General features: G+C 40.4%; 1 protein-coding gene across 2 annotated transcripts; it reads left to right on the top strand.

Moving 5' to 3' along the window:
- The first annotated feature begins 468 nt into the window (after positions 1 to 468).
- On the top strand, positions 469 to 16,019 carry adnp2b (ADNP homeobox 2b). Of its 2 annotated transcripts, none has more exons than XM_053490515.1 (4): positions 469 to 700; positions 7,246 to 7,363; positions 9,949 to 10,041; positions 12,254 to 16,019. In XM_053490515.1, exons 2-4 carry the CDS (start codon positions 7,256 to 7,258, stop codon positions 14,939 to 14,941), a joined length of 2,889 nt encoding a protein of 962 aa, XP_053346490.1. In that variant the 5' UTR covers positions 469 to 700; positions 7,246 to 7,255; the 3' UTR covers positions 14,942 to 16,019. The 2 variants fall into 2 exon arrangements, with proteins under 2 accessions (XP_053346490.1, XP_053346491.1); XM_053490516.1 differs by lacking the exon at positions 469 to 700 and adding an exon at positions 1,652 to 1,826.
- Positions 16,020 to 20,387: the final 4,368 nt, after the last annotated feature.

The raw sequence follows: 20,387 nt of genomic DNA, 5'->3' as shown, positions 1-20,387 counted from the left end.
ATTAGACATTTTTTCTAAATATTTTTTTCTTAAGACAGAAAAAAGAATAGTAATGATATCTGATTTCTCATTGGCCAGTGACTTATGGGGTGATATGACTTCAGCCAGCAGAAAGCCCTCCTACTTTTTTTTTTTTGCAGTTGCTGAGCGACCAGCAGTCCCTAGACGCCCTCTAGTGGTTGAGCTCCAATAGTCCCGCCCACTTATGAGATGTAGCAAGCCAAATATATGAATTGGAATTGACATAATTGAAGTCATCAATTCCAATTTCACACGTGAGCAGGGCAATCAACGTAGGCTTGGAGTGAAGCATGATGGGAATGCAGTTGAGGGCGTTTATCAAGAGTTTGTGGACTTTTTGGGCACTGGTGTTTCATTGGTCAGGATTGAAATATGCTAATTAAGGGATAGGACGTCACTTCCCTGTCATTCAATGCGCCATTTTGTCTTTTTATTTGCTTTGAACAACGAAGATAGGTTCAGCGCGTGTTTGCGGTGCAATTTGTTTTGTCGCGTTTGGGGGAAAAAAATTAAAAACAGATTTTTTTTTTTTTTGCACATGCGGCGCTGTGCATCCAGGCTGCCTGTTACCGTTTTTGGCGCGCAGATTGGTGGGAAGTCTTGCTTTCTCGCCCTTGTAGGGGGAAAAAAAAGCGGTAAACTCCCTCCGAAAAAATATCAATCAGTGGCGCTAAAGAAGGTAAGATGTTACAATGTAGCAGAATGTAGCAGCCGCGTAACGAGGCGAAGTTCCAGCCGTGTCCTCGCGCTTAAACCGAAACTACACCGCGTTACTCGAACGCACACAAACACCACATGTTTATTAGATGCACGGGAGGAGGATGATGATGATGTTCAATGTAGAAATTTTAATAAAATGCATGTCCTTGCGAGCTTTTTTTGCCTTCTTACTCTATTCTGCATGTAAAAGCATCACATTTAAACATCATGTCTTAACGCATTTTTAACCTTTTTATATTAAAAAACGGCATGCCCTGATGTCTAAAAAAAGCCAAGTTGAAATGCATGCATATGTTTTTTTTAATTATTATTATTTTTGGATTATTGTATTATTTTGGGATTACTTTATTTGAATACTTTTTGTTTTTTATTTTGCACTTGTATCATCATGGTGCATTTTTATTTATCTATCTATTCATGCGGTTTGCATCCACTAAACTGCAAATGGATTAAGAGAAATTAGATTTTGCAACTTGCTTTAATACACATATGCTTGTTATCTCCTCTCACGTGCGCAGGACAAGGAATTCCTAACTCAAAGCTCAATTCCAGTGCCACAGATTATATAGAGTGTAGATGTAGCAGAAGTCAATCTTAAGTAGATAAGGATTTTCTTATTGCACAATTTAAGTAAATGGGGCAGAGAGGGGGAAAGCACACTTCCACAATTTGAAGTCGTCCTGTTTTAATCTACTTGAAGATTAATTTCTGATTAGGATTAGCTTTTTGTTTCACTTTTAGGACTGTTATCTTCTTCAGGTCTTTATTTACATGCATGCATCATTTGGGTTCTTGTTTGATGTTTTGCGGAATAGATGGATTTTTAAATTATTATTATTATTATAATATATATATATAGGCTATATATATATATTTTTTTTTTTAAGAAATCTGACTTTTTGCACTCTACAACAGTTTTTTTCTACATGGTTTGTTGATGCCTACAGTCATTTGAATAGTGACACTTTATTATTATTATTATTATTATTATTATTATTATTATCATAGCTTCTGTACACTATCTCAATGGATTTGAAATAAAGCACTTGGAATATGTTTGAACTGTCAACTACACATGCTTGAAAGTAAGTAATATAATCCTAAATATTAATATCCCGATCAGTGTTTTTGGGGCCAATCACTAATCACAGATGTGTGGAAATTGAAATATGTCTTTTAAAGTGTTCTGTTCATTGGAGTATTGTTTATTTATAATGGCACAGCACAGTGGCGTAGTGGTTAACACTGTCACCTTGCACCTCCAGCGTCAATTGGTTTGATTGCCACCTTGGGGCCCGTGTTCATGGAGTTTCCATGTTCTTTCTGTGCTTGGTGGGTTTCCTTTGGTTACACTGGTTTCCTCCCACAGTCTGAAGACATGCAGATTAGGTTAACTGGCATTCCCAAATAGAGCATGCGTGTGTGTGTGTGCCCTGCGATGGATTGGCATCCTTTCCAGAGTGTACCCTGCATCAAGCTCCAAGTCCTCCTGACCACTGCATCCAGGATAAGAAAAATAACATTATTTATTAATTAATTTATTTATTTAAAAAAAAAAAATTTAAACGGCAGTGCACAAATATAATTAAGATCTGAGATAGCATAATAAATGTAAAAATTATATATTTTTTAAGGCAATAAAAAAACAGCAAATTGCATCCTCTTATTATTTCATGTAAATTATAAATAAACTGAAACAAGAATAGCCTATAAGTGACTAAAGAGCAAGGATTTTTTTGCTGTTCCTAACTAGCATCAAGGGGCTCTCACAAATGCTGGGGGGAAAAACACATTAGAGTGTACCCGCGGCTACCCTCATGTGCCGATCCTGACACCCGTGTGCTACCATTACTTGCGTATGGAGTGCGTGGTTACATTGCTGCCGATCCACACGCTGCTCCCATATTGCGGCAGATATATTATTCTTGGTTTTTGTTATTTGTTGTTTTTTTTTGGCGGTGGGCATCCAGGAGGTTGCATCAACACCATATTTTGGTGTTAATTTCCCTTATCTTGTCTGCTGATGTTCCAGTCCAGTCTTCAAAATAAAATCTCCCTCGCCATTATAATAGACTTTCAATATTTTCAAGAAGACGACATATCTTGTGTTCTTTCCGTTTACCAGAGATTGGCATCCACTTTGTTGCATTACTGCCACGTTCTGGTCTTGATATCTTAATATCTCAGAGTATGACACAAAAGGTGATGACACTGGCTCCTCGTACATTCAATGACCCTGCCTACTGTTATACAGTGAGGGACGCCCGCTTATACCAACTGCACCGCTACGCAGGCCAAACAGAATTTTCTGTCTTGTATGTATGAATTAGTTACTCGCTTCTCCGCCCGCGTGCAGATCCTGACGCCTGTTGTTAATGATGCTGCCTACTGTTACAGTCAGTGAGGAACGCTTGTGACACTCACAGTGTGATCTAAGAAAAAGTTGATGATGATGCTGTCTACCACCTTCCTGTACAAGTGTGAGAGAAATGCCTGTGTCTTGTGACGGAACAACCTGCGCAGACCATCAAAACCGCAGTACATCACTATTGGCTTCAGTCTTTCTCATAAAAGCCAGTGACCCCACCCATTCTAACAGACTTAAGCAGCGGACTCATCTTGTGTCCTTGGCATTAAGCAGTGGTTGGCATCCACTTTGTTGCATTACCGAGCATACCACAGTATGACGTAAACTGGATGATGCTGTTACCTCTTACATTCGATGATGCTGCCTACTGTTAAACAGTGAGGGATGCCCACTGTAACCCCGCTACACCGGGCGCCCAAACACTGCCCGATGCTCTGCCCTCATGCCGACTGTTACAGTGCTTGTGACACGCTCACAGTATGACTTAAAAGTTGATGACGCTGCCGATTTCCTTCCTGTACAAACATGACAAAGCCACAAAACCAAAAACGCGATTGAGACAGTTACAGAATGTCATAAACAACCCGCGCAAACAAACACCATTTCGGTTGGCATCCTGTTGTATTACCGCCAGGTTCTGGTCTTGATGTGTCATTACCTCATAAAATGACATAAAAGGTAATGAGTTTAACAATGAGGGATGTCCACTATTTTTACATATACAGACGTGGCGAAAAGTTTTGAGAATGACACAAATATAAATTTTTTACAAAGTCTGCTGCTTCAGTGTTTTTAGATCTTCAGATGTGGCAAAGAATATGTACATTAATCAGAAATTGTTTGTTTGTTTGGGTGGTGTTCGCGATTATCAGTTTTTATGTCATACTGTGGGCGTGTCACAGCTGATTATCAGCCTTTATGTCATACTGTCATTATGTCAGCCGTCAGGATCTGCACATGGGCGGAGCCATAGGGGAACCTCGGTATGAGGAAACCCGAACTCACATAGCTTTTGAAACCCTGGATCCGATTGCTGAGCATCTACAGCGACGGCGCATGTGACGGGTGGGTGTGTCAGGCGTCTGGATCTGTGGGTAACCTGTAGTGCTTATCAAAAATGTGAATGTCCTGCTGTACTCACTTGTTATCATGTGCAGCACCTGGAACCAGGCTGCGCCAATAAAACAACAAATCTAAACTGAACATTTTACTCATTAGTAAGCAGCAAAGGCAGGCATTTCTTTATAAATATTAGAATTTATGCATTTCTTTTAGGAGACATTGTATTTCTCTTATCATCCAGAATGTGTCAGCCCACATGCACAGGGAGTGGTATGGTAAACTCGGGCTGCCCCGGCCAGCGCTAGAAACCGCTGTTTATTTCTCTCTCATCACTCACTCATCTTCTATACCGCTTTATCCTGTATTCAGGGTCGCGGGGACTTGAAGCCTATCCCAGGAGACTTGGGGCACCTGGACAGGGTGCCAATCGCTGTTTATTTCTCCCTTCATTATTATTTTTTGTGTTAATGGTTTTAGGCTTATTACTCTCTGCAGAGTAAGGCTCGAGCTTCTATTATCGATGGTAAAGCTTGATTTAAAGTGATGAATGAGGTTAGTTGTCCTTACTTCATAAGTTTCTCCATGTGGTTTTGCTTTGGAAAAAAACTTTGCATATTGCACATTTGACGCCTTTTAAAGAGACTTACTAATATTGCCAGACTGGCGACGGCATTTTGTTGTGGTTGTCGATTTGGGTATTTTGAGTCAGTAGCACAAGTATCTGTTTATGTGATCAGCCATTTGAGAGATAACCGATCAGTAAAAATAAAGTGATTATCACACGAATCTGATCGATTGGCGCACCCTTAAATATTACGTTTCTTTTCACACTTCACTGCCTGAAGTCTGGAAGTCATAATTACCATTTGCTTTGGTTCCTTCCATATGCTGCTTTGGCAGACTTTTACCGCAGCCATCTTTAGTCGCTGCTTGGTTCTGGTTCTTCCTGCCTTTAGTCTTCGGGAATCACGCTGAAAAGCGTGCTCAGATTGGTCGTGGTAGGGTTACAGACCCAGGCCTTTAAAAACTTTTTTTTTTCTTTGATTGCAGTATTATAAGGCTCTGTCATCAGTTATTTAGTCATACACACCCATGCCGTAACACTGCATCCACCATGTTTGACACTTCTGTCGCCTTGCACCTCCAGGGTCCGGGTTCGATTTCTGGCCAGGCTCGATTCCCGTCTCTGTGTGCATAGAGTTTGTATGTTCTCCCAGTGCTTGGTGGGTTTCCTCCGGGTACTCTGGTTTTATTCCACAGTACAAAGATAAGCAGGTTAGGCTTATTGGCGTTCCCAAATTGCCCTTATTGTTTGAAATTGTGTATACTGCGATGGATTGGTACCCTGTCCAGGATGTACCCTGTCTTGTGGCCTAAACCTCCTGGGATAGGCTCCAGGTGCCTGCAGCCCTGAATACAGGATAAAGCGGTATAGACGATGAGTGCATGCTCAAAAATCATGAAAATCAGCACACTGGTTAGAATCTGCTGCTGTCAGGACGCTTGAGCAGAGCGGGGAAGAGGGGGGGGGGGCTGGGTTTGGTCTTGGGGAGAGAGGGATTTTGCTGCATAGTTTATACAAACTTGGATGTATGCAGGTAAAACCCAGTACACGTTTAGATCTCAGTGAGCTAAACAATTTTCACTATGCATATTATTAGCTCTACTTAACAGGAAGCCAGTTTTTTGGGGTTATTTGCGAAATGCACCAAATGGAATTTGATAAACTCTTCTTAGGGGATTTATACAATTGCCGCCAAACCGGGCCAGTATGAGCTCAAGACATTAAGGATGCAAAATTGCGAAGGGATTTTTGATATCTTAAACGGTTTAGCCGTGATGAGGCCTTAAACTTATGGCGAGAAGTGGCTAAGAACTCTCTTAGTTATATATAATTATATATAATGATATTTAAATGTATGTGCCCACTATCTGTCTGGTGCGCCCAGGTGGCGATAGCACTGGTGCCTGGGCCTGATATTATTATTTAATTAATTTATTTTTAATAGATGTTCATGACTAATCTGGCATTTATGCCCTTGATTGCAACTGTATTTACATTCACAAAGGTCTCTCTTGATTGAAGACTTTGTCAATTATATGCCTACCACCTCCAGAGTTCTCTTTAGTTAGTTTTTTTTTGTGAAGTGTTTTTCTTCCACCAGAAAAGAAACTTTGCAATCATCTCCTTTACATTTCTTCCATGCTTTTTAGTGCTTTTGAGCTCACCAATGCATTCATTTTTTTCCTCCTTAAAGAACACCAAATCATTGATTTGGTCACTCCTACAGTTTCAGCTGTCTTTCTGATATGTCTGTTTTGAGGACTTTTTCACTTCCATCAGTCCCTGTTTGGTCTGCATGTTCAGAGCCCTCTATCTCCCGTAAACGACTACAGAATGCAAATTTAACACTGGGAATCAATCAGTAAAGTATCTCAGAAAGCCATCAAATGGAGTTAATGCAAATATTTTTGTCCAGTCGTATCCTACATCATTTTAAATCTATGGTGTTGTAGAGAGGTAATTGTGAAATTTGTGTTATAACCCTGAAGGTTTAATAATTCCTTTTGAAATCTATGGAACCTTAGGGCTCAAGCACCATGACATCGGCACTATGGCATCATAGCTCTGATAGTGTTGATGCTTTTGATAGTGCTGATGTCATGTGAAGGGCCCTATTGTTCTTCTAAAGTTTTTGTTTCCAATCATCAACCTTTGCTAAGACCTTTTTGGAGGTCTAAGTTTAAAAAAAGTCATAATTTTTTAAATTAGAATCTGCTGCCATTAGGACGGCTGGGCCATGGTCGTGGCACAGGGCCTTCACATGGAATTTTGCCTTATAGATCATCAAAATTTTATATCCTCCTCCTAGGGAATTTGTACAGTCGTACCAAACTGGTTCAGCCGTGGTGATGCCTTAAACTTATATGTTAAAAAGTGGCAATAACTTCCTGTTGTTTGTGTGTGGTGCTTGGGCCCAATCATCGTTGCTTTGCAGCTGTATTCTGTTCCCTTTGTAGAATAAGTGTTAGTAATCTGCTTGTTTTTTGTTTTCTCTCTCGTTTGACCTCAGGGGAGGAACCATGTATCAGTTTCCAGTACGAGGACTGGAGAAAATTCGAAGAACAAGAAAGAAAGTAAAAAATATTTTGAGTGACTTTGGCCTTGAAGAGTGCTTAAGCTTGTGTGAGGTGAGTACTACTTCATTACACTTTAGACTGCCAAAACTGTTTCCTTCTAAACTAGTAATGCTTGTGCTCGTTTCCTTTATGAATACAAAATTCAGTCATCACCTTGTGACAGTCTGTACACTCATTAGGTAGCCTATAAAATGGGCCAGAACTTCCATTATCATCTTGCATGATGTTATTACCAATTCTTGGTAATAACATTGTTATTGTTCATTATTATCAGAAAATATGCATCTATTTATTTTGATTGTTTCAGTGTGTAGCACCATTGGTCCTGTGTTCTCGGATTGAAAGCATATGGAATTTTATTGACTTTTAAGCCTTTTGATTTTCCAGGCAGAATTGCAAGCTGCCTATATTTCCAAAGTATTCCCAGTATGAGCACTTTGCAAACTGGTGCTCATCCTACTTTGGGTAGAATGTAACCCTTTCCAAGATGAGCATTATCTGTCCCATTGTTGTGGGACTAATATGGGAGAGCAAATACTGTACCAACCCAGGACTCCTGGCAACTAATGGCAGTGTCTTCGTCAGGATTCGAACCTGACCTTACTCAAGCTTGAACTTGAGTGATGATTAAACGCCCTCCATTAGAACCAGCTGGTGATGTGGAGTGCCGCACGATCGCTGGAACTAACATACTGCAGATTAAAAGTGGACTGAAGCATACTTCAGCATTTACTATAATGCAGAACATATATATTATTAGAACTGGAATGGTGATTCACAAACCATATTGCATTCTGGCAAATGAGGCTTGTGTCTGCCATTGTGGTGCAGTTGCTTGCGGACGGTAATGAGATAATATCGGTAGATGAATGTGCAGTGAGTGCTGCGATGCTTTGAGCGATCGGAGCCTTCTTAAGGGAGTGTATGAGATCATAGGGTTTGCTGACGCTAAAGAAAACCCAGGTTGGTTGGCTCAGACACCACTTTGGTGCACACATCTTACAGCCAGAGCATTTAAGTGGTAACAGACCAGGGTGTGATCAGATCAGACATCTCGCCAGCCAGCAAATGGGAAAAGTGTGTACAGTAGGTTCAGCCTTTATTTGTTACATACACATTACTACGTGAAATTCTTTATTCTTTACATATCCCAGCTTCTTGATAGTAGGCTGTGATCAGAGCGCAGAGTCAGTCACTATACGGCAGCCCTGGAGCAGGGCCTTCCTCAAGATCCTCAGCTGCCAGTCTTCCAATCAGTAACTCAGAGTCTTAAAACACTGAGCCACCACCAATCAGTTATTGGTGTGTATGCAGTGTCATACTGGGAATGCACTTCAATTGGTGCATTATAGCTAAACCCTGCATTTCTTGCCAGAGGTATTGGCACCAGAGCAGTGGCACCACCCTGTCTAGATGTGGAAGTGGCTGCCAGTTGGCAAGTCACATACCAGCTGTTTATGTGCATTGGGCAGCATCATAATGGGGCTCCACTGTGTAAAGACAGATTACGGAAGACTTGCACATTCATTTTGGAGTGCAGGTTCTTTTTTCAATTAAACCATTATATAGACAGTGTCAGGGTCCTTGGTTGGCATTTTTGACATTTGCGAAGGTGATGAGATGGAGGTCACCATCATCTTTCAATAAATGCTTCATTCTAATCTGGATTAGTAAATCCAAAGGCCATTGTGGGAACAAAGGGTGGAGTAACATTCCGTATAGCCACGCATGGTTAAGTGAAAGAAAGCTAAACTGCCTGGCCAAAAAAATCATGAATGGAGATTATTAAACGCTTTTATGCATGGTAAAAAATGTGACTGTAGAAACCACAGCTACGCTTAATAGTGGAAATAAGGAAATGTCCACATCACAATGTGATCAGAATTTAGGATTGGAACTGGGGTTGCTCAAGTCGCTCAGGTCTAGATTCAGCAATGTTATGCGGCAATAAAATGAAGTCAGCTGACGACCTGAAATGTACTGAATGACCAGGTTTTCACATCTATGGAGTTCTTCTTCCCTGATGGCACAAGGATAGTCCTTGCTTCAAATTGTCAAAGGGCTAGCTCTGGGAGCATGAGGAATCATCTTTACACATGAATTTACGGTACATCATCGTGAGGCAAGAGGTTGAAATTTTTTTTTTTTTTTCTTTTTAAACAGCCTATATAAATACACTGTCACAAGGTGATTGTTTTTTTCATATACAGCAGGGGAAAAAAGTATTGTCAGCCACCAATTGTGCAAGTTCTCCCACTTAAAAAGATAAGAGAGGCCTGTAATTTTGTTATTGACCAAATACTTATTTTCCACCATAATTTGCAAATAAGTTCTTTATAAATCCTTCAATGTGATTTTCTGGATTTTTTTTCCCCTTATTTTTTCTCTCATAGTTGAGGTATGACGGTATGACGATATGACGAAAATAACAGGCATCTCACATCTTTTTAAGTGGGAGAACTTGCACAATTGGTGGCTGACTAAATACTTTTTTGCCCCACTTTATCAATTAAGGAAAAAGCTATTCCAATGGATTACAATATGCTATGGTGGTTCTTTTCTACTTTTCAGAATTCATGTTCATTTTTGTTTTGTATAACTGACTGAGCAGAAACTTTCCTATGTCTCTAACTCAGACGCTCCAGGAGTTTGACCCAGGAGACAGCGTTTTTGATGCTACTGAATGGACTGATTTATCAGACGGATTTAATGGCAAGTGGAAGAAAAAGGTGAATATATAAACTTCTAAACAATTATTGAACCTACGTTTGTTAAACCCTTAAGCTAGATGTATGTTCGGGGTCAGGGGTAGCTCAGTGGTTAAGGCATTGGACTACGGTTCGGAAGATCCCAGGTTCAAACCCCACGACCACCAAGTTGCCACTGTTGGGCCCTTGAGCAAGGCCCTTAACCCTCAACTGCTCAGATGTATAAAGAGTTAAAAAAAAACAGTAAGTCGCTCTGGATAAGAGCGTCTGCCAAATGCCTAAATGTAAATTTTCGTTTGTATAAACTGGCGAGCACAAAGTGTGCTTAAGAAGTAGATATGTTGCACATACATTTCTCTCAATTGACTCAACATGCAGTCTGATTACTTGTTAAATGCTAAGCCTACATGATGTGTGATCAGGCTGTGCCTGTTGCTGTATAAGGTAGATGGGGAAAAGAAATGATATACAGCTCATTTAATTTATCAGCCAGAACAACTGGAAGGTTTTGGCTTTGCTCAAGCTTATTGGTGACGGCCTGGATTGGCCCAGTAATAGGCTTTACACCTGCCATAAGAAAGAACCAAGTTGGCATCTCATCCAGTGCAACCCACACCCAGCCAACCCCTTTCTCAGGAAGTATGTCTGGTGTAAAGCCTGTGCCAAAATCAGACGTGGCAGCCAAGAGAACAACATCCAAAGCTTTTTATTGGTGAAGGCCTAGAACAGATCAGATGAGTTGTTTAACCCTTATATATGATAACCCTACCACCCTTTTTTAAGATTTTTGACTCAGGCGGCACCACACACAGTAAGTGAGGTCTTCCGGAAAAAGGGTAATTTTATTAGCAATAAATAGGAAAAGCCTCAACAGCGAACACATCGGCCTTTTCCTCCTCGGCGGCTGGATCGCAAAAAGTGCAGCGGCAGCTCACGCAGTCCTTTGGACACTCTCTCCCATACGGCGATCAAACTGCGGCATTCATTCTAACCGCCTTTGAAGTCCTTGGGGTGCGTGGCATCGCCCCTCCCGCATGCCGCTCCCGCATTCTGGACTTTGGACGCTGGAAACCCCCCGTCTCACTTTAATAAAGTGGCGCGAGTCCAAGATCCATTTCACTCATCCTGTAGCAGCCGTGCCAAATCTAGTGCCCCTGCCATTTGACACATTTGCAGAAGGAGAGACCACCTATGTAGGAAGCCTCTGGAGTGAGGGAGGGGCAAAAAGATTTGGAAGCATGCCGGTCACAAATGCATACTGTGACATCTTCATCAGTTGAGATTTTTACCATTAACGTTATAGTACAGCTATAGTGTTGTTGTTATGTACTGGGAATTTCAAGGTCACAAAATAAACCTAGAGGTAGAGTGTAGTGGCTGCTCTACATTGCTCATGACCCTTAGCTTAAAATATATGGTCAAAATTTGGACCATCACAGCCATATGTTCTTCTTGTTGAACATCAAATTCCAGATTTAGTCTTGCTTTGTTGCTCTAGTAACTAGAGATGGACGAATCGTTTCCATTACATATCACAGTTTTTTTTATGTGGCAATTAATGTATAACCACAATGTGTTATTTATTTATTTTTTTTATGTTTTACTTACAAATGTTTGCATTTGAGGTGGTAAAATGTTGCTGTTCCACTATAATCCTACAGGAGACGAACTCTAAACTATTCACACATTAGCAATTAGCACAGCATCCTGTGTGGTAGGAGCAAATTATCCTGCAACTTTTAAGTGAAAGTTTAAGTGAATCGGAATATTTAGAAAAATCGTAATACTAACAGACTCGCAGTATAATTTGAATTGGCACCTAGGTATCTTTATATCGTACCGGCTGGTCCCTGATGATTCTCATCCTTGCTAATAACCTCAACTCTTCTGGGAAGGTTTTACTGGATTTTTGTGTGTGACCAAAGGATTCATTCAGCCACAAGAGATGATGTGAGGCTTTTTATGGAAATCATTTATAAAGGGCTGGTATATGGATGTGATGGTTAGGTGAGCACAGGGAGTCTAAGGCTGCGAGGGTAGCTACACTGTAATTATATGGTCTTGGCAACTCTTTGCTGTCATAGAAGAAAAGATTTCTAAAACTTTTGATATAGCTGTTAAAGTATCTCTTGACAAGATGTAGACAAACACTTTCCACTAAGTATGTCATGATCTTATGACTACAGCCTTAGATCTAACATCTGCACTGTTCTGTTTTTTTTTTTTCCTCTAGTGGACATACCGCACCCGAGGACTGTGCTGCTCTTTGTGTAAATTTTCAACACGGTCCTGGTATTCCTTCAGGGCTCATATTAATCGCTACCATGATGACGAGCAGTCAGCCTGCAGTCTCTCCGCCTGCTCTTCCTGTCCGTTTATCGGCCACCCCAAAGTCATCTCCAAGCACTATAGACTGTTCCACGTTGAAAGCCAAAAGTCAGAATCGGACACGGTGACACCCCTGTCTGCTAAAGCAATGAGCGGTCACACTTTTCAATGCCGAAAATGCCCCGTACGTGATGATCTCTTGTACAGCATGAGAAAGCATGTTCTTATTAATCATTACACCGTATTGTTAAATCGTTTTGCGGGACAAAGAGCAGACACTGACTTGAAAGCCCTTGGGCAGATGTACAGGAAATTCTATTGTAAGGTCTGCGGTGCGAATGCAGACACGTCTGAACATCTGATATATCACATTCTGACCTCTGACAAGCACAGGGAATTGGATTTGCACATAAACTCTTTAATTTTTGAAACCGATGCTAAAAAGCCAGCTCCCATTCTAGCGCCAAAGATCCAAAGTGGTCCTGTTATAGCAGTGCCACCTAGCCAACCCTTAATAACTCCAGTACCAGCTCCAGGCAAAGTCTTGCCATTGGCTAATGGTGGACCTAGATTACTTCCTCCCCCTAACACAGCGGTTCTTCCTGTTCAAGCCTCAGCCCTGGTTCAGCTTGCCAGCGCCGAGGCAAAAGGTTTGCTGCAGCCTGGGCAGCCACTGACTATACAAAATATTCAAGCTCCAAGAACTGTCCCCGCAACGCTACCTAATGTTGGAGGTACGACTCCTGCTCCGACACTTCAACCGGTTATTCCACACCAACAGCCAGTCAGGGTCGGAGTCCCAGGTCCTCTTCATCCTCCACCCCGTCAAGTTCTGCTTCCACCTGGTGTACAGTTTAACGTCCCAAATGTCAGAGGGCCACCACCACCACAGCCAATGATTGTTACTCCAAGGTTCCCCTTGAACCAGCCAACCCCTAGAGGTACCATGCTTACATCCCAGTCCCTTCTCAGTCACCTGATTCCCACAGGAAACAAAGTCGATGGACTGCCTACCTACACTCTCGCGCCATTACAAGTTTTGTCGGTCCAGGCAAATAACGTCCAAGTAGTCAGCAAAGCGCCACTGCCGGTATCCCAGAACAATGGCGCACATCAGCAGAACTCCCAAGATTCCAAGCAGACCAAAAAATGGGTCACCTGCCCCATTTGTAATGAGCTTTTTCCATCTAGTATATATGACTCCCATGTGGAGGTGCATAAAGACTCTTCCAAGAAGTCCAAGCTAGGCCTGGCCGCCCGAGCCCCCTTTTTGAAGAAAATGCCTGACAAGACAGTGAAATGCCTAATGTGTAAAGTCTTGCTGTCTGAAAAAGGTATCTTTGAACATCTTATTCATGGTTTAAATTGCTTGTTTTGTCCTGGGTTGTTTTACTCTATCAAACACCTGGTTGCACATATTCAAGTGGAGCACAATCCAACCCAAAAGGCCAACTGTGACTTCATGAGACGAGAGTATCGTCTTTATACTGACGAGTCCGGCCATCTCCTGTTTCCCTATTTTGACATTAACACCACAGCCCCAAAAGAGATGATGGGAGAGAAGGAGTTAAACTTGGCGCTAGTTACTAATTCACTCGATCTGATCTTTTTGAAGTTGTCGCCCATGATTCCGCAGGCTGTTTGCAAAATGCCCGTACCTAAGCCGGACAGCTTAGACTGCATCTTCTGTTCTGAAAAGCTACTGAACATGGAGTGCTATCAAATGCACCTTAGAGAAAAGCACTTTATCGTGCCTACTGTCCATGCCATCCTTAAAATGCCAGCATACAAGTGCATCTACTGTGGTGGGGTATACACAGGCAAAACAACGGTCAAAGCGATCGGTGTCCATGTATCCAGATGTCGCGCTGCGCCCAAAAAAATCAAAGGTTCTGAAAAGATCAATTCTGGCCTCAACATTGGCCCCTTAGTAAGCCAAGGTTTAGTCTCATTCCAAGCACCCCCAAGACAGACTATGGCTCCTGTCCCAGGACAAGTCCAAGCATCAATTCCAGCACATCAACCCCACGAGACAGATGCAGAAATGCAAAGCAAGTTGAGGCTGGAGCTGGCTGTGAAGGAAGCCATAGAAGCTAATAAGAGGGAGAGAGAGGCCAGACTAGCAAGAAGAAGAAGGTTAGAGAAAGAGAGGGTCGTTGGTGTGTCTGCTCCTCCTGCAGAAGTCCCAGTCGATCCTTCCGTGCAGTTTGCTCTCGATCCGACCGGAATGGAGTTACGCTCCTTTGATGCTCGCCGGGAATTCGTGAACAAGTACTTCAACAAACAACCGTACCCGGTCAAGAAGGAGATTATTGCTCTGAGCAGCCGATTGCTGCTGAACAAAACTGATGTCGCCTGCCAGATTAGCTCCAAACGTACCAGGTGTATGAAGCACCTGCAGCGAAACACGGCCGCAGTCTTGTTAGGTTTTAACATGACTGAGCTGATGAAGGTGAAACACAACCTGTTCATTCCTGAAATAGAGCCAGAGAAGCCGTCTGCAGAAACAGACACACAGGAACCCGTAAAAATAAATCTAGTGAATGAAGGGGAAAGGCTTAATGAAAATTTAGCACCTTATGAGGTCAAATAAATGGCTGAAAAGTGACAATACAGGATGGCCCAAAAGTCTGGATCCATAAAAGATGTATTAAAAGTATAAAGTTCAAAGAAAGCTTAAGTTGATCGCCTTTGAATTTGCAACACTAAACACAAGAACATTGAAATTTTAAGTTTATTAGAGCTAAAATTAAACGTATCGTCTAATGTGGGTCTAAATCCATATTGGAAAAATCAATTTAAGGGAAAATTTCTAGCTATTACAGATTTTTGGGCCATTCTGTACATTCCTTCAAACATTACAAAAAGAGTGTATGCTGTCAACATTTGTCACAAAAAAAACCCGTTAACAATCTTTTGTAGCCCCATTTTTTCTTAGAGATCAATTTAATTAGTAAAGTCGACCTTTGAGTTTAATGCTGTTTGACAAAAAGTTTGAATTGTTGTCTTTCACAGAACAATACTGTATTACTGGTTAGTTATGTACGTTCAAGGATGTCCCCAATTATAGCTCAACTTGTTTGGTGGTGAGATTTATTTGGCCTTAAATAACCTTTTTTTTTGTACATACTTACCCTTATGTATTTTATTTCATGCTCTTTAAGTTAAAATGCATACTCCTGTAGTGTGTGTAATGACATTTAACGTATTTATCAAACGATATGCCCCCTCAAACTGAGACACTTTCAGTATTTCATCTTAAGTGCTTGCTCGCTAATCCTGTGCCTACATTACAGGATTGCTGGTATTTTTTTTTTTCCCTAAGAAGACTGTTCATATTTCCTTTTAACCTTTATAGTTATCTCTGGGCTTTGGGATAGCATTCACTAAGTTAAGTAGTCAAATACTGTGTTATATCTGTAAACTGGCTAATGCACTGGCATACCGGGATACATATGCCAGATCATACGAGATACAGTACAACTCTGTCTGGAACGTAGCGTCAGTCTTTGTCATTGCCAGTTATAAGCATAGTTTATGAATGTGTTTTTATAATAATAAAATGTAAGACTGTATGAAAGGGTGATGTGATCACACAATGTTTTCTGACTTGTCTTGATGGTTTGAGGTTACAGTGTGTGTGAGAATGAATGCAAAATAAACAGTCAGAGAAAAATATATAATTTAAAACAGGTGTGTATTTTTTGTTTAGTGATGACCTATTGGATTTATTGTATATAGACTACCAGCGTAAAAGTTTGGACAAACCTTCTAATTCTGATTTTTATTTCTTTCTGCATTGTAAAACAGCACTGAATGCATCCAAAATATGCAATAATCTCCTTTGATCGGTTGATACAGTATATTCAGATGTGTCTGCTTCTTATGTTCTGTAAAGCCTTTATAACGGCTCTAATCTGAGGTGCTGGTTGTTAATTGGTGATTTCTGAGGCTGGTAACTCTAAATGAACCTCCCCTTTGCAGCAAAGGTAAGTTTTGGTCCTGCTTTCCTGACATGGTCTTCATTGGAGCCGGTTTCATCATGGTGCTTGATGGGATTTGTGAATGCACTTGGTACTGTTCTTGCAAGAACTATTCTGAAACAGCTGACCTTTGTGTCTTAAAATAACTGACTTGTTAGTTATATACCCAATTCCATGTGTTATTTCATAGTTATTTTGTGGCGTTCTAGAACAAAACTTCAAGTGATCTTTGAATTAGAAGGTGTATCCAGATGTTTACCTTAGTATTTATCATTTTCACATTCTGTTGATTCTGTTGAATACATGAACTAGTATAGGTACTATGTAGTAGGTGGTACTATGATAGTACTACATAGTAGGTGCTATGATTTTGTTTGGAAATTAAAACACTGAAATGAGACTTCAATATGGTCTGTGTAGTTGAGCAGCAAAGCAGAGAAATTATAGTCTAAAGCAGACATAATATGCAATGCGTGCTATATTATCACATGTCGATTTGATCTGTATTGCGATTCTTTAGGCATCATGATTTAATCAATTGAATAAACATTGCAGTTTATATATAGTCAAGCCCGAAATTATTAATATCCAGGCAATATCTGACTTAAGTTTGTTGGGTTGTAGACAGTCATGGCTAAGACAATGGAGCTCACTGAGGCTGCGCATTGTGCTGCTCACAAGGTATAAGACCTTGTCTAAATGTTTTAAAGTTCCAGTGCAAAGTATTATTTAAAAAATACAAGACGTTCCGCACTGTGAAAAATCTAAGAGGACATGATCAGATGTCAAAAGTGACACCTGTGCTGACCAGGAGGATAGTGAGTAAGGTAAAAAAAGAATTCAAGGATCACCACCTAAGCCATCCTGATGAATCTGGATGACTGGTGGCAACATCTCAAGGCGGACAGTCCAACGGACGCACAGCGCTGGGTTTCACAGACACAGACCAAGGAGGACACCACTTCTCTAGATAAGGGACACAAAATCCTGCTTGGCCTTTGCAAATGCTCATCTGGACAAAGAAGAAGACTTGTCTGGTCTTATGTTCAGATGAAACAAAAATGTATTGTTTGGCCGCATGTAGTGGCGTAGCCTTCATTTGGAGTAAAAAGGACAAGCCTCCCACCCTAAGAACATCATCCCCACTGTCAAACATGGTGGTGGCAAGCTAATATTTTGGGGGTTGTTTTTCAGCCGGAGGATCTGGGAACTTAATCACAATAAACAGCACCATGAAAAAGGAGCAATTGGGCACCTGTGGACATTTCAGCACGACAACGACCCAAAACACATCAAAAGTGGTGAAGAACTAAAAACATTAGTGTTTGCAGAATCCTGACTTAAATCTAATTTAGAATCTGTGGAGGGAGCTAAAGATCAGGGTGATGGCAACCTGAAAAAGTTTGAGCTCATCGCTAAAGATGAATGGACAAAAATACCAGTGGAGACATGCAAAAATCTGGTCAGCAATTATAGGAAGCGTTTGATTGCTGTAATAGCCAATAAAGGCTTTTCTTTTGATTATTGAGAAGATATGAATAATAATTATTTCCACAATGATGCTTCTTGTACAGTCAGAATTTGCTCGGGGTATGAATAATTTCGGGGTTATCTATATATATATATATATATATATATATATATATATATATATATATATATATATATGTGTATATATATATATATATATATATATATATATACACACACTCACCTAAAGGATTATTAGGAACACCTGTTCAATTTCTCATTAATGCAATTATCTAATCAACCAATCACATGGCAGTTGCTTCAATGCATTTACGGGTGTGGTCCTGGTCAAGACAATCTCCTGAACTCCAAACTGAATGTCAGAATGGGAAAGAAAGGTGATTCTTGAAGCAATTTGGAGCGTGGCATGGTTGTTGCTGCCAGACAGCCCGGACTGAGTATTTCACAATCTGCTCAGTTACTGGGATTTTCACGCACAACCATTTCTAGGGTTTACAAAGAATGGTGTGAAAAGGGAAAAACATCCAGTATGCGGCAGTCCTGTGGGGGGATAATGCCTTGTTGATGCTAGAGGTCAGAGGAGAATGGGCCGACTGATTCAAGCTGATAGAAGAGCAACTTTGACTGAAATAACCACTCGTTTTTATTCATTTATTTTTTCGTTTATTTAACAGGGACAGTACATGGCCCTCAGCCTTACCAGAATTAGCTACAAGCTAAATTTCATCTGTAGTCCCTGGGCAGGAAGAAGTAACACAGTTAATCCAACCAACACATATAAATATGCCATAAAAGCATCATCACACAAGTAGCCTTTTAAACAACAGCAAAGTGTCACACTCTTAAGAACACATTAAAACACAACAGCAGGACAAAAAAAAATTCTATATTAATAGACGCGACAATGCAATGTTAGAACATGACAATAAAGAATTTTTGGAGTTTATGATTGATGAGTACATGATTGAGTAGATTTAGGCCATAATTTTATCTTATATTTAAAACCAGTAAGTGAACTGATGTCTGTGTTCTCGTTTGGTATGGAGTTCCAGTAATTGGAGGCTCTGATAAAGACGGCTGATCTGCCAAACTCAGTACGTCTGTGCTGTACGGCACAGTGGCCTCTACTGGTCCCCCTGGTTGTTCTTCTACTGTCGGAGAGTAATGATATGAACTCCTCCAATGGAAGTGCAGCCAGATTATTAATTATTCTGTACACTAAGCAAACATTGGCGAAGTACATAAAATTTTGGAAAGTCATAAGTTTGTGCTTTTCAATGATGCTACAGTGATGATACCCTGGTGGCTTTTTGTCTAATACTTTGAGAGTTTGTTTATATAACGTTTGTAGTGAAGCAAGTATTGTTTTTCCAGTTTGTGACTAACTTGTACTGCAATATGCAAAATGTGAAAAAATCATTGAGTGCATGTACAATTTAGCAGCATTTAGAGGTACCTGATTACAAATGTGTCTAAAATTTCTTAAATTAAGTTTAACAATATTGCAAACCTGCTTTATATGTTTCTTAAAAGACAACTGTGAATCAAGAGTAACTCCCAGATATTTAAAATGTGACACAGTCTGGATTTTTTTTCCCCATTTACAGTGACATGTGGCTGATTTTCATTTTTCCTTATATAAAAATATATACACGCAGTTTTACTGATGTTAAGTGTCAGGCAAGACTCAGAATGCCAGGTGGCAATTTTTGCCATTGCTGCTGTTAATTTAGTTGCCACTTCATATCTGTCTTTTCCATATGCCAAGATGACCGTGTCATCTGCATACATTTGGATGTCAGCTTCAGGACATGTTAGCGTTAGGGCGTTAACATACAGACTAAATAACAAAGGGCCTAAGACTGAGCCTTGCGGGACGCCAACAGAACAGTTACTAAATGATGACATTTTTTTCCAAACTTTGGTGCATTGTCTTCTCATAGTGAGAGAGGACTCCATCCATTTCATTGCATCATCAGAAAAATTAAAGTTTGACAACTTAGAATAAAGAGCATTATGATTTACTGTATCGAAAGCTTTTTTCAGATCCAGAAAAACAGCTCCTACAGCACTCCCACTGTCTAGTTTTGATTTGATTTTTTCAACAAAATAGCAGGTAGCCATTTCAGTTGAATATTTTTTCCTAAAACCAAATTGCATTAGATATAATGTTTTTCAGAATTTAAAAAGTCGGTTAACTGCTCAGTTAGCACTTTTTCTGCAATCTTTGATGCCACCGGCAAAATACTGATGGGCCTATAGTTGGCTACATCAGTTGGTTCCCCTGCCTTGAAAATGGGAACTACAACTGCATTCTTCCATACGGTTGGAAAAGTTGATTGCTTTATCGATAAATTAACTAGGTGTGTAATTGGGGTGCTGAGGGAGTGAATATTGTTCTTTAGAAATGTTGAATCCCACTTGAATATATCTTTTGCCTTTGAAGACTTTAAAGTGCTTAATATCTTACAAATTTTATTTTTAGGGACTTCAGTTATCTTAAAAACAGTCTTATTATAATCTAGTTTTACTATATTTTTAACTCTCGCACCAAAAGTGTCAGAT

This window comes from Clarias gariepinus, chromosome 28, assembly GCF_024256425.1.
Source record: "Clarias gariepinus isolate MV-2021 ecotype Netherlands chromosome 28, CGAR_prim_01v2, whole genome shotgun sequence".
NCBI classification, from domain to species: Eukaryota; Metazoa; Chordata; class Actinopteri; order Siluriformes; family Clariidae; genus Clarias; species Clarias gariepinus.
This window is presented reverse-complemented; position numbering and strand designations above follow the sequence as displayed.

What these genes read in the sequence shown, in the direction of transcription:
- adnp2b (XM_053490515.1), top strand. Translation starts at nt 7,256, where the DNA reads ATGTATCAGTTTCCAGTACGAGGACTGGAGAAAATTCGAAGAACAAGA. An exon ending in AGTGCTTAAGCTTGTGTGAG is followed by an intron (nt 7,364 to 9,948) that starts GTGAGTACTACT and finishes TCTCTAACTCAG; the next exon opens with ACGCTCCAGGAGTTTGACCC. An exon ending in ATGGCAAGTGGAAGAAAAAG is followed by an intron (nt 10,042 to 12,253) that starts GTGAATATATAA and finishes TTTTTCCTCTAG; the next exon opens with TGGACATACCGCACCCGAGG.